Genomic DNA, 14,316 nt, shown 5'->3' with positions numbered 1-14,316 from the left:
TATAAATTAGGTTTATCTAAAATTCATAATTGTATTTATATAAATATACTAGGCTGGTCAAATTAATGAAATTTTTTAACTCAGTTAATATAAGTAAATTGAGTTCATGTTCAATTAAGTTAAAAAATATCGTTAACTTAACTTTAAAATTAATAAGTTATTAAATAATATTTTATTAAAATTAATTAATTGATTAAATTAAAATTATTTATTAAATAAGTTTAATTAATAAGTTAAGTTAATAACAAAAAAAATAAAATAAAAATATTTAAATTAAGCGCTGATATAAGTGATATATATATATATATTAATAATTTACAACAGATCTTATTTAACATTAACGATAATGAAAATGCAGAAAAATATTATTAGACTCTATATATTATGAAATAATTTTAATAATAAAAGAGTACAGTTATTATTAGAACCATTTAATCAATGATATTATGTATCTATTTTTGTAAAATAGATTGACGGCCACTTTTCATGACAATGGTAATATAATTCATGGGTAGCATGACTACTTTTAATCAATAGTCTTAAGATGGTTGAGTACTTTTTCCGAGACCGATGGAACTTCTATTAATAGTTAATACCGTGATAAAAATTATGGTCTGATCTAAAAATTCTTTGAAATTTCTATTTTTATATTTTTCTAAATTCCATGAAATTGTTATGGAATACGGTATTTTACAAAAATATTTTTCTGGTCTTAAAAATTAAAATTAACTTAATTAGGATAAATGAAAAATAGTACGTTAATTTCAAGTTAATTTGTAAGGACATTATTTAAGTTAATAAGTTAATTTAATTTTTCAGTAATGAAATAAGTTAAGTTAATAGGTTAAATTAATTTAACTTTTAACTTTTTAACTCATTAATGCTCAGGCTTGCAAATATAAACTATAAAGAAATTATAATATATAGTAATGATCTAATTTAAATAATATAAATTTAAATTTAACAAAAACGTATTTAAATCTTATTAATTAAATATGTTATATAATATATAACATACAAGATTTAACATAACATTACGCAAAATAATACAACACAACGTACAATATACAATGTTTATTAAATATGAAATAATTTTTAAAAAACTCTAAGCTTCTTTTATTTTTACATTCAAAATAGTTGAGAAAAATATTTATTTTTTTCAATGTAATGATTTGCAATTTAATTTATTAATTCTTATATCTTATAGAATCTTATAATTTAAATTTTTAAACAATAAATATGTGTTTTTAAGGAACTATAATAAAGATGAAATGATTCATTAGATTAACATTACATGAATATATTTTTTTTATCGAATAAATAACAATAAAACCAATATAGAATATTAAAAAAATCTGCAAGTGATTCAGTGAGAGTTTTTCGATAACAATTGTTTTCAGATACCAAGGTACATCATAACTCTCCATGAGATATTAGCTCATACTCCACATGATCATGTCGAAAGAAAAAGTTTACAAACAGCATGCCAAAAACTAGAAGACCTGAGCAGACAAATCCATGACGAAGTCAGCGAAACTGAGAATTTACGGAAAAACCTTTCCATTGAACGAATGATCATCGAAGGCTGTGATATTTTACTAGATGTCAATCAAATATTTGTTAGACAGGGTACCTTGGTACAAATGCCAATAGCTAGAAAAAAGAGCAGAATACCCCATTTCAAATCTGAAAAGGAAGCGATCAGGCAATGTTTCTTGTTTACCAATCATATGATAATTACGACCAGGTAATGTTTTTGGTTTTTCAGATTTATTTTAGTGATTTTAAAGTATAAAATATTTATATTAAAATCAGCAAATAAAATAAAAAAATAACTTGATACGTAGGACTACTAGTGGGAAATTGCATTTAGCACCTGAAGTCGGAAAAATATCTTTGGCAGATTGTCGTCTTATTGAGGATCCTAATGATAAAGATGACGACAATAATCCGGGAGATATGGAAATTCAAGATGGCAATAATGAAGGTGCGGTCATTTTTTTTATAACGAATGTGTATGACCAAGTAGAACTTATTTTCCATAGCCGATGATTCAGCGGGTACCAGTCATTCGAGCGATGTTGAAAACAGCGATTGCGAAGGTTTAAAATATTTTTCTAGTCCAAGTCCAAGTCCTAGTCCAAAACCACAAAATTATGATTTTCAACTTTGCGTTGACTGCAAATCATCTTCAGCCCTAACGGTTCATTTATACGCACCCTCTTTACAAGAAAAAACTGCATGGGTCAGCGATATTAGTCAAGTAATTATATGTGCAAATTTAATAAAGTAACGAATAAACATTTGTTTTGACATAACTTTTTTTATTTTAGTGTATTGAAAATTTGAGATTTGACGCAATGCTTCGAAATTCTATGTCGGATACATCTTCTGTAACGATGCCGCATTCAATGCGCAATGATCCAAAACTTTTTAAAGATGACAAAGACATAAAATTCAGTAAATACTACAATTCTTGCAGGGTAAATTTGATGTTTTGATTAAGTTTAAACTATTCTATTTCATGAATACTTATACTGAAATTTTAGATTCCTCGTATTCATCATGCGACAAAAGAAAAACTAATATCTAGATTGGTCGATTTAAGATTTTTATCAATAGATTTTCTCAACACGTTTCTTCTTACATATAGAGTTTTTACGGATGGAGTTACTATTTTAGAAGCTTTAAAAAAGGTGTTCTATAATAATGAAGTAGATGCATATGAAACTATAGGCCAACCTGTCAATAATACGTATGTAAATCAATAATATTTTTGTAAATAGCAATGTATTTATATTTTATTAATGCTTTAGATCATTAGATCGAAGTGAATTACAAGATAATCACCATCTCAACCCCGGAGACAGAGAACGGAGAAGATCCAGCGTTGTTTCGTCACCTCGAAGAACTAGTGCCGCCAGTTCTGTATCTGGTATCCATTCTAAAAAAACGCTCACTGGAGCGTTCTAGGGTACTTACGTGTTTAACATATTATTTATGATTAATTTCAGGTTATGGATCAGAAATTAGTGACCGAGATAGAAGTTCCAGTGTCGATTATCAACATTGTCAAAGATCTGGACGAAAATACAGTTTTCGAAAACGTAAGTTATAGATACGAATTTATATATGTATTATTTCTAATGATAACTCATAGTGGAAGAAGAGGAAAGAAAAAATAAAATAAAAGTAACCGAAGAGTATAATTCAACAACAAGTTTATGTCAACAATCCTCACCGAGACGAAAAGTCAGTATTAGAATTGAAGATACTGGTGACAATTGTCATTTAGCTCCTCCTACAATGGTTAAGGCAACTTCGTCTTCAAGCAATGAAACTCTGACTGGAGGTTAGAACACTATAAGCCGTAATGCAATTTTTTCTAAACTGTCCTTTTTTATTATTTTTTTTTTTTTTTTTGATAGATAATCAACCCACAGTAGTTGCGACATCTCCATGTAGTAATAATAGTAGTTCAACCTTAGTAGCAGAAAATTCTAATAGTGATAAACATCCTAGTGACAGTAAAAATAATACTTCATCCAAAGCATCTTCGCCTGAACGCAAAACACAATCTCCTTCAAAGCTACACGGTTTTCCTATCCACCATGGACATGCGATTAAAATCGGGTCAATAATATCAGATGCTGCGAAAGAACTCGTAGAAAAGTAATATTATATCACTAGATGTAAATCAAATTGTATATATTTTTTGTACAACCTTATAGATTCCACTCAGAAAAACATTTTTATACGCCTCAGCCACGCAGAAGAAGTTGGTTCAATCATGAAAGTACTCCAGTAATAAGAAAAAAGAGTTTTGGGATTTGTGAGGATGACGTCGGTGCCAGTGACGACAATGGGTGGTTGAGTAATATACACAGTGCGTCGTCATCGAGATCGGCTTCGCTGGCTAACTCTAGCATTGCACAGGTATTTTTCAATCGCGAATATAATTGGCAATCTTTAACATAGTACAATTAATCTTTGAATTTGGTGCAGTATTTCTCTAGAAGAAAATCATTTGCGTGTACCGGCGATGCTGATGGCTGTTACAGTGGAAGCATATCACAAAGAACTAGCATGCAACATGACAGTCCACCGCTGTCTAGTAGAGCAGGGGTCGTCATAACGTCATCGAGACAATCTAAAAGAAGGTGAACCTTTAGTTTATGCTTTATGATTCAAACCTATCACCGAGTGATGGGTTCTATGTTACCTTAAAAAGCGTGGGACCAATTCATCACATAGGAACTATAGCAAGTTTATAATAAAATATAGGTCCTGCGCTCAATACATTATTATACAAATCCACCATTATAAAATGATTCTCAAAAATGTTTACACGTGTTTTGTTTTATTTTTGTGTTCAGAACTGGAAGGCCGGAATTTTGGTAAGTGCTGTGGGTATGCACAATGTGAGAGGTCTGACACATAAAAATCGGCATAGATAAGGGGTTTTTATTAAGTTTTTATTTTTAATTTCGTATTTCTGCATGAACCTATATCACTTACGGACTACATATTTGTATTTTGCTACTCTATAACAACTTAAAATACAAATATTATTATAATTATAATACTTGTTTCTCCCACACTGTACAAAATATTTGGTTTTAACACAAAAAGAACCAAATACTATATTACAGGGTCTTCCAGTATTTTAGAATAATTAAAAAAAGGCAATATTTGCATGGAATCTGACTAGCAGTTAGCTGAAACGTTTGATCCACACACCCTAGTAGTAAATATTAAAAGCTCTGGTACACTAATACACTTAGCTAACCCATATGTTCCCACAGGAACCGGGGCTAATTAGCTATGACTGTTAACCCTTTGCTGTTGTATAACGGCTAACACAAAGCCAGTAACACAAGAATAATAGTGGTAGATTTAAACTTTAAAAAAGTGTTAGTTATTTTATTATAAATAGTTTGAGTTTTTTGTTGACAAAATAGAGAACACCTATGATCCTGGGAATGTTTCCCTGCACGTGTTAATAGTTTTACATTCAAGTATCATATTGAATTGATTATATTCCCTCTGCCTCGTAATCAAGCCAAGTGCACACTTCAATCAGTATACTATTATTTCATTTTTATTTTTATTTTATTTTTTATAATAATCGGTTCAAAATAGTTCTTCACCGTCTAAAATTAAAATATTCAATTCAGTATTATTCAGAAATTCTACATGAGTCTTTTGGGACGATCAAGTATAGTTTATTTATTAACAGTGTCAATGACATATCATTGTTCTTTTATTCAAAGGAGCAGCACGTCTACGGCAGCTGCAGCATTTGCCATTGCTACATCAGCTTCGAGTAATCCTCGAGAACTTTCTCCTTTACACGATCAAAGATGCTGCTCTGTGGAACGAAAAAGAAAAGAATCTGTTATGTCTACAGCGGCTACAATGCGAGTTTTAAATGTTTTAAAACATTGGATATCAAAACACCCACAAGTACTAATTCGATCTATAATATTTGTGAATGAAAATTAAATTAAAAATTTTTTTTAGGATTTTGAAAATGAACCGCGACTAAAGAATATGACCATAGACTTTTTGGAAGATATACTTTTTAGTCCTAATCTGTTACCAGCAGAACATAAAATAGCTGGTCAGTTACTTAGATTACTCACAATGGACGAAACAAAAAAGGTCAACGTTGACCTAAATTCATTACTGATTCCATCTCAGGTATTTTAATAATATATAAGAAGTATACTTCATTTATTAATATAACAGCTCCATGTGGATGAGATGAGTACATAAATAATGTTGATTCATATTCATTCAATAATGATATCGATTCATTACGTAATTATTTATCGCATATTTTGAATTTACACTTACAAAAAAAGGATAAAATATTTTTTGTAGTAATGTACATAAAGTTAAAATAAGTCTTATTTTTCTATTACATTAATTGAAATATTTTGTATAAAAAGCTGAAATAACAGAAGATAAATACGCAGTAACTCACTGTACTATAATATTACAGACTATGATACTTTTATAATAAATATTTAATTAAATTAATCTTATATGAGCCTATGTCATATAAGTGTATGGGCGAATCTGAAGCTTGTTTTAAAAAGGGGTGAATAGGAATATTATTACTATTATTTATAATCATAAAACATAGGTACCTATAAAAAGATATACATATTATCCAATAATTAATATTTTTAAATAATTATTATGTATATCTATATAACTGTATACCTGCATCAGGCCCGTATTTAAAAATTTGGCAACCCCAGGCATATAATTTATGCCCCCCCCCCCCCGAAAAAAATAAATAATAATAATATAACACTTATTATTTCGTCCATAATCGAGATTCTTTAATATTAAAATATAACTTATAAATGAAAATCGTTTAATACTTTTTTTAATTAACAAATTAAATTATAATATAATAAAAATACAATTTTATTTTTTTTATTGTTTTATTTTTTTTCATTAGATACATAATTTTTAAAATTAATTTTGTTAAAATATTTTGCCACCCCTGAGACTTGATGCCCCCGGGCATGTACCTACCCGTGCCCCCCCCTATATACGGGCCTGACCTGCATTAAAAATATTAAAAGAATCTTTTATAAAAAAAAAAAAAAAGAAGCCTAAGAGGGAGAACAATTGACATATCACAACCCCCCCATATCCTCTATCAATTTGTTCATGTGTAAATGTTATAAGTCAACCTATATAAATTGGTCTACCGATACAACCTATTATTAGGCTAAAACTTATACTAAATACTTATAAAAAGCTAATAAATTTAATAAAATAAGTGATTTTTTACAGATTCCTAGTGCTGAAAATATTGATACGCTATCTGCATTAGAAATTGCCGAACAGATGACTTATATAGACCATCAAATATTTATCAGAATTCAAAGCCAGTAAGTATAATTATGCTATAAAAGAAATACGAGTATATTATATTAACTAGATATTTATTGAAGCTTAGAACGTAGTATCATATTTATTAATATCTAAAACTCTATTCGGTCTTATAGACATTGAACTTTTAGCATTCGAAGAATCTTTTTCTTTATTAAACCAAATCAAAAATCCATATTTAAAACATTGTTAATTTATAATTATAAATAAAAATCAATACAGGAAAATAGCGGGGTGCTTTAAATGGAAGAATGGAAAACTAAAATTATTCATATTAATCTAAATATAATTATTATATTATTGATTAGAAAATACAATTTATAATTATTTGCATTTAATATAAGTTAACATTTATTCGAAAGTTTTCACGTGATATTAAATTTTATTATTTGTATTATTGTATGACTAATTATGTATATATTCAGAGAATTTTTCGGTCGTGCTTGGATGAAAGATGATAAAAATATAAAAGCACCCCACATTATCTTAATGACTAAAAGATTCAACGAATTGTCACAACTGGTCGCATCAGAAATCATGCGTAAGAATAATGTAGCTGCTAGAGTTATTACAATAGAAAAGTGGGCCGCAGTAGCTGACATTTCCAGATGTTTGCATAACTTTAACGGAGTTCTACAAATCTGTTCAGCGTTCACCAATAGCTCAGTGTTCAGATTGAAGAAAACATGGGAAAAAGTTTCAAAAGCCGTAAGTTTTTCATTAAAACGACCATGAATTTTTTTAATTTTTTTTTATTATATTTTATTTTTTGAAGTAGCTTTTCTTTACTATTTAACTCAACAGTTAAATTACATCAAAAAATTAACAATACAAAAAAACAAAAACTAAATTAAGACGTATTAGATAGTCACCAAGTTTATGTGATAAATCATGGATACTTTACTCTCTATAAATGTACAAAAAAGAAAATAATATAGTTTAGTTTGTAGGCGTGAGAGAGTAAAATATTATAGTTCTATACGTAAACGGTTTAATTGTATAATATAAAATTTGGATAATAATACGCTTTTGAATGAAATATTATTAACAATATTAGGAATAATAAATTTATATCTGGAGCAGAAATTAGTGGGTAGGTCGTTTCAATAAGCAGACCTAAAATTATAACCATGACGCTGTAGAAGTGGAGTAAAGCCTGACTAAGGAATTAGGGACAAAGAAGGGCTAATAAAGTTAGAGGAAGATTTAAGGTAGCTAAGTAATCGGCAATCGTATTGCCAACAACCATGTTACATTATTAAAAATATTTTTTTATAAGATTGGTGTTATTAATTACTGAAAGGTATACAGCAATTATACACAGCATTATATACTAATTCATTTATACATTTTATAGGTTATTAACTCATTAAATATTATATATCTATTCATTTATTTTCAGACCAAACAATCGGTGCAGAAGCTTCAGATAATTGTTTCATCAGATGGAAGGTTCAGAAACCTTCGCGAAGCTCTTCACAGATGTGATCCGCCATGTATTCCATATTTAGGAATGTATTTAAGTGATTTATCGTTTTTAGAGGAAGGAACACCCAGTTTAGCAGATGATGGCTTGCTTAATTTTTCCAAACTACGTATGGTGAGTATATATATGTATATAATTTGTATGTATAAAATAGTAATTATATTATCAACTCGAGATAATGATTTAAATTTTTGAAAAATAATTTCTCAGAATCATTGATAACTAATGTAATAATAATTAGATAATATTTCAATTATAAGGTCACATTGCTAACATTGGGTTTGAATAAATATTATACCGATAGTAAAGTCAGTGTCGTTTTATGTCAAAACTGATTTCTGATCACTTTTAATCTTGATGTAGTGAATGTTGTTGATACAGCTTAAATTTTATTGTTTTGCGCATGTTGTTTAGATTGCGCACGTGGTGCAAGAGATACGTCGGTTTCAGCAGACACCGTACAAAATTGACTTCCAACCCAGGGTTGCAAGCTATTTATTGGACACTTCATTTTTGATGAACGAAGACGAGCTGTACACCCGATCGTTGGAGATTGAACCACGACCGTCCAGGCTGAGTATCACGACGTTGTCGAATTCACCGCATCACAGTGGAAGCCAATGACGGCGGTTCAGCACCAAGAGGAATCAGACAACGTGCTTTAAATGAACATACAACGCAAATGTAACCGTGATGGGAGATAGTAATTGTAGTGGTGGTCGGTGAAGGCGATCATCGTATCGTTCGCATTAGTCGTCTTCGTTGTCATAAACGTCATCGTTCTCATCGGCGTGGGGTTAGATTTAACTGTTATATTATTACTACGTAGTGTAACGAGTATTAGACCGATCGGACGGATGACTTGTCAAAGGATTCGATGATGAGAGGGTCCATTCTCTTCTTCGTTTCTCAAGATATCCTATACCATCTGGCCACTCCACTCCGTTGGCGTGTAATATAATATTGTTTTATCACCACCGCCACCACTACCACCAAACTTTTCTCGCCATCAACATCATCCTAGAGTGTACTTCGGTCGACTAAGTCTCCTCCGGGCAAAGTCCGTACCAATATTCTACCAGGAGGGCTGTTTTAGTGCTGATAAGTACCTGTAAACATTTCTACTTGATCTTGCTGTTATTACTGTGCCACTGCTCTTAGCTTTATTTTTTCGATAACCGCTTTATAGTATATTTATGTCGCACTTGTATAGTGCAACTGTACTTTTCATGAAATTTGACCTTATCGCATTAATGGCGTTTTGGGATTCTACCAGTTGTCACGTACTGCACCCGTTGTATAAAATCATAAGTTTGTAAATCATTTTGAATTCAAATCATTACGTGAATCTTCTGATGACATTAATGTCGTAGAGAACTCATTATTATCGAATATTTTTTAAATGTTTTTAACTAATATTAATTAAATAGGATCTAAATTAAATTAAATGGTGGTTAGTATTGTTACTACATACTGTTTAATAATCAAATTGAAAGTTTGTTGTTGAAAGTACCACATTTTAGATGGATTGAATTTCAAGTGATATGTAAATTATATCGTACAGATTATCTTAAATTCATTATTTAATATTCATACTATTACTATAATATGATAAGTATAGTATTTTCATTAAAATATTGGCCAGATAACAAAAACATTTTCAGAATATTTTTTTTTCTTCTTTCTTTTTTTTCTCGATACCTGTTTTACGAAATGGTTAAACGTTCATCCATTATCTGGAGTCAAAAAACAATTTATTCAATAAGATTAATGTTCGTGAAAATTATTTCCATTTTAAAAATTAGGATCACATTATTATGAAATAAAATAGATTGTATTGTTAGGATCAGAGAAACTAAGCCATTTTATATTTTACAATTTTTTTTTTTAATATTTTTACTATACTCACTCTCTAAAGTTAATCTTTAAAATTAATATAATTATTGAAATAATTATTGATCTAAAAATATAAAATAATACTTGTGAAAATATTTTTAAAACCCTGTTAAACATATTTTGATTTGTAAATTTTAATGTCTATTGAATAAGCGCGTGGTCAATATGTCTTCTAATCCAATCGTAAAAGGTTAGATTATTGTCTCTACTTCATAATGTATAAAAATTTGATGTGTGAGCATGTGTATATGTTGTGTTTGTACTTGTGTACATTTTGTTTTAACGTTTATTCGAATTTTTTGTAATTTTGTCTTCCAAATAATATCGGACTACACACAACTGATAAAGTTTATTTTGCGTGTATTGCGTCACATGTGGTCTTTAATCTATTCTAATTCATTACTAATTTATTTGTTTAATTTTTTTAATTTTTTAAGGTCATAGATACGTCGTATCCTAATTGATGATCAAAATCTCACTTGCGTACTGTACAACTACTTTCGACGTAATTATATGATACATGCGATACATGGTATCCTTATCCGCTCGTGCCTTTAAGAGCAATATTATTTACTGATAATAAAACGCGTAAAAGACTATTCACAATGTATTAAAATTTCCCATACAAATATAACCGTTATAGACATGTCAATTAAATAGTTTCAGTGTTGTTGTGTGACAATATAATCGAGCTGAAAAAAAAAACTATGTACAATGGTTTCATAAAGAATATATTTCTTACCATTACAATTCGTTCGGTAAACAAATTGGTAATTTTCGACGGGCAAGTTTGTACGTGTGATAATTATTTAATTTTGGTTCGTAATATTGATTTTGACGTCTTTGGTTAGGTCACCGAAAATCATTAGGACTTTTGAATACAATATTCAAAAATTGATTTTTCACGTCCTCGAACTGGTAGAAACGCAAGTTTAATCGTTTTTAAAATATTGCTGTCAAAATATATTGTTAATAATTTTCACAACAGAGAACATTATGCGTATAGGTTGCTCAGAAAAATGTTTGATTTATATTATTATAACGAATATCCAATAAAATGTGTGTCAAATACCGTAATGGAAAGGTTAAAAAATATTGGTTCAACTTCTGTTAAAGCATTAGTCATTAATTGTCAACACAATATTTATACCCGTTTTTACGTAAACATTCGTTTGATAAATTTTTGTTTTTGACTATTGCTTTTTACAATAGTTAACTTGTAAAAAAATTTTTAAAAAATAAAATCTTTACATTACATATTATTAATTTTTTTCTGATTCTTTCAATGAATACATCTGATTGGTTTCCCAGAAGTTTCAATAATATATATAATAAAATAATAATAAATATATAAGTACACTTATACCGCCTAAGAAATTAATATGCATATGTATTATTATAATATAATAGACATTCAAGACACAGCTTTCAAGTCTATTCAGGTGACGAAAAAACTTACATAGCTATTTTATTTATTTTAGACAAATGCAGTTTTAAAACTTTTCTTGATTGCCAAATTTTTCTTGTTAAATTTACAATTTTACACGTTAATTTGTCTATGTTATACGAGTATCTTTCAAAAGATATATTTTTTCCTATGTACTTTTTCGACATTATATTATAAATCATAACAAAATAATAAAATGTAAATTTGATTTTAAATATATATATATACATATGTATTGTATTTTAACAATCTTTCGATGTAAATTGATTAGTTTGTTGGAGTAATTTTTATTCATTTTTCGAAATATTTATTTTCTGTATTATAGATATATAATAATAACTATTAAGTAACAAGTTCAATCGCCAGAAATATATGAAATTAGATTATAAATATTTATTTTTCTCATAAATGACAATCACCTATAGATACTATAACATACAAATATATGTACTTAATTAGATTACATAGTATTAAAGAACATATATATATATATATATATATATATATATATATATATATATATTATATAAATCAATGTTACCTATATATTATAATATGGTTCAAGTAAAAATGTTTAACGAATTTTCTTACACTAACATATCGTCGGTGGAGTTTGATCTCTGTTTTAAGTACTTAAAATGTATCATATTATATATATATTATTTCATAATTATTCTAATGATAATAATATTATAAACTTAAATAACATGAAACTAATAGATACTTAAAAAAATGCGGATTCACGGCTGATGTGTTTCGAGCTCATTTCCGATTTCTTATCAACTTATGAAATTAATAATCATATATGAGTCGAGTTTTTCTTAACTTTTGCAGTCGTTATTTTTCTGAATTTGTTATTTTTTTTTTTTTTATATAACTCGACGAGTGTGTAGCGTTCACATCTGTCCGCCTTTTTTTAATTGTCAGTTATTCGAGTTTTAAACATGTGCCAAAGTGTATTTACATATAACGTACATTTTTTTTTCGTGTTGTGATTTTTTACAAAAATTTATTCTATTAAGATTATATTAAACCTAAGTGCAAATGATGATTTTACGTAAAATAAATCGATGCATATTAATAATGTTCAAATATTTATTATGCGTGATGAGTGATAATATTGAGTTGTTGTAAAGCTCTACCATGTTTTTCATATTATTTTTAGTTTATATAATTATATGCACTTATATTTATTTATTTATTGTTCTTTAAGTAATCTTAGTATATAACATCTGTTGTTAAATTATATTATATAATTGTTGTATCAATTTCTTCATAAATATTACGACAAAGAGTTTATGTCATTGTTCAATAAGATATTTCGGTTGTTATTAAAATCAATGTTCTATAAAAATGTCGAAGTGTTTCTCATTCACCTTGTATTAACTGATGATCACGAGTGATAACAGTAGTCATCTACTATTCTAAGTCCCGGTTATTCCGATTGGTTCAATACGTGTACCTAGTTCAATTACATAAATTGGCCAATTGGCTATATTTAAACCAATGCAATATTGTAAATTACATTATTATGATTTATTGTTCAACTTTAAAAATTAATAAGTATTATACAATTTTTCAGTTCGTTTGAAGTAAATGTATTTTATGAAAAATCCAAACGGTAGTTCAGCTTAGGGATCAAAATTTCCGAAAAAAAAAGGGTTTTTTCAGAAAAATTGGGAAAATTGATTTTCATTTAAAATTTCCAGAAAAAAAATGGTTTTTGGGGGAAAAAATGGATTTCAGGAAAAATTGGAAAATTTCTTTTTAAAAAAATACACTTTTCTCTAAAAATCGAAAAAGTAGTGGAAACGTTGGAAAAATAGAAACTCTCTGCAATAAACAAAGATAAATCTTATAATTGATAATCGCGTATATTCTAGAACTTGTTTGCGATACCTGTATAGTTATAAATACGAAAGCTGCAGACAGCCACAGCATTAGTATCGATTACGTTTTTAGAGTGTATACGGTGATCGCTTTATTTTTATTTTTTTGTTTTTAATACCTACGCGTGGTTTCCCGTAAGTGACATGCTAAACAAATAAACAATATAATTTTATATTATTCGTGTGAATCGTGTATTTATCTCAATTTATCAATTAATTTTAAATTATAAATTGTAATTAATTCAATAATGGCTAAAAGAATGTTTAATGTCTTTAATATTAAAAAAAAAATTAGTTGTTACTAATTCCTTAATTCCTTGTCAACAACAACACTAGAATCTGAAAATGAAGATTTAAATATTGGTTTAGACATTGATACAACTACACAAAAAGAATGAAGTCAGCCAATCAGTGGAGCAACAAGCGGAGGTGTTGGGTGTGGCTTACACAAAGCACCAGAGTACCCCAATATTTTGGGGGGGCACTATATAAATATTATATTTTTAAGCATTTTGATTTTTATATATTGAGATCGTATTTTTAGACCATATTTGGCATGATTACAATAGTTTTTAACAAGAAATTTTAGAGTGTAGAACTATATATGACGACAATATCATTGTTTTCCCATTATAAAGCTATTATTATCTGTTTTACATATTTGTATTATTGGTAAAGACCAT

The 14,316-nt window shown here is 28.2% G+C and overlaps 1 protein-coding gene across 4 annotated transcripts in view; it reads left to right on the top strand.

Moving 5' to 3' along the window:
* LOC112681780 (ras-specific guanine nucleotide-releasing factor 2-like) overlaps positions 1-9,963 on the top strand; it is a 58,366-nt gene extending 48,403 nt beyond the window's left edge. For 2 of the 4 annotated variants that reach the window (XM_025552095.1, XM_025552093.1), the window contains exons 9-26: positions 1,401-1,747; positions 1,848-1,987; positions 2,046-2,263; positions 2,334-2,483; positions 2,550-2,755; positions 2,817-2,935; positions 3,015-3,107; positions 3,161-3,352; positions 3,429-3,672; positions 3,732-3,936; positions 4,006-4,160; positions 4,377-4,397; positions 5,274-5,466; positions 5,524-5,703; positions 6,817-6,914; positions 7,341-7,623; positions 8,318-8,515; positions 8,816-9,963. In XM_025552095.1, coding sequence (XP_025407880.1) covers positions 1,401-1,747; positions 1,848-1,987; positions 2,046-2,263; positions 2,334-2,483; positions 2,550-2,755; positions 2,817-2,935; positions 3,015-3,107; positions 3,161-3,352; positions 3,429-3,672; positions 3,732-3,936; positions 4,006-4,160; positions 4,377-4,397; positions 5,274-5,466; positions 5,524-5,703; positions 6,817-6,914; positions 7,341-7,623; positions 8,318-8,515; positions 8,816-9,025 — 3,252 coding nt within the window. In that variant the 3' untranslated portion in view covers positions 9,026-9,963. The remainder of the gene's footprint in view (positions 1-1,400; positions 1,748-1,847; positions 1,988-2,045; positions 2,264-2,333; positions 2,484-2,549; positions 2,756-2,816; positions 2,936-3,014; positions 3,108-3,160; positions 3,353-3,428; positions 3,673-3,731; positions 3,937-4,005; positions 4,161-4,376; positions 4,398-5,273; positions 5,467-5,523; positions 5,704-6,816; positions 6,915-7,340; positions 7,624-8,317; positions 8,516-8,815) is intronic. The other 2 variants (XM_025552094.1, XM_025552096.1) reach the window with 2 other exon arrangements.
* Positions 9,964-14,316: the final 4,353 nt, after the last annotated feature.

Source organism: Sipha flava, unplaced genomic scaffold, assembly GCF_003268045.1.
Source record: "Sipha flava isolate LNK unplaced genomic scaffold, YSA_version1 197_pilon_pilon, whole genome shotgun sequence".
NCBI classification, from domain to species: Eukaryota; Metazoa; Arthropoda; class Insecta; order Hemiptera; family Aphididae; genus Sipha; species Sipha flava.
Note: the sequence above shows the minus strand (reverse complement) of the source record. Positions and strands in the feature narration are given on the sequence as shown.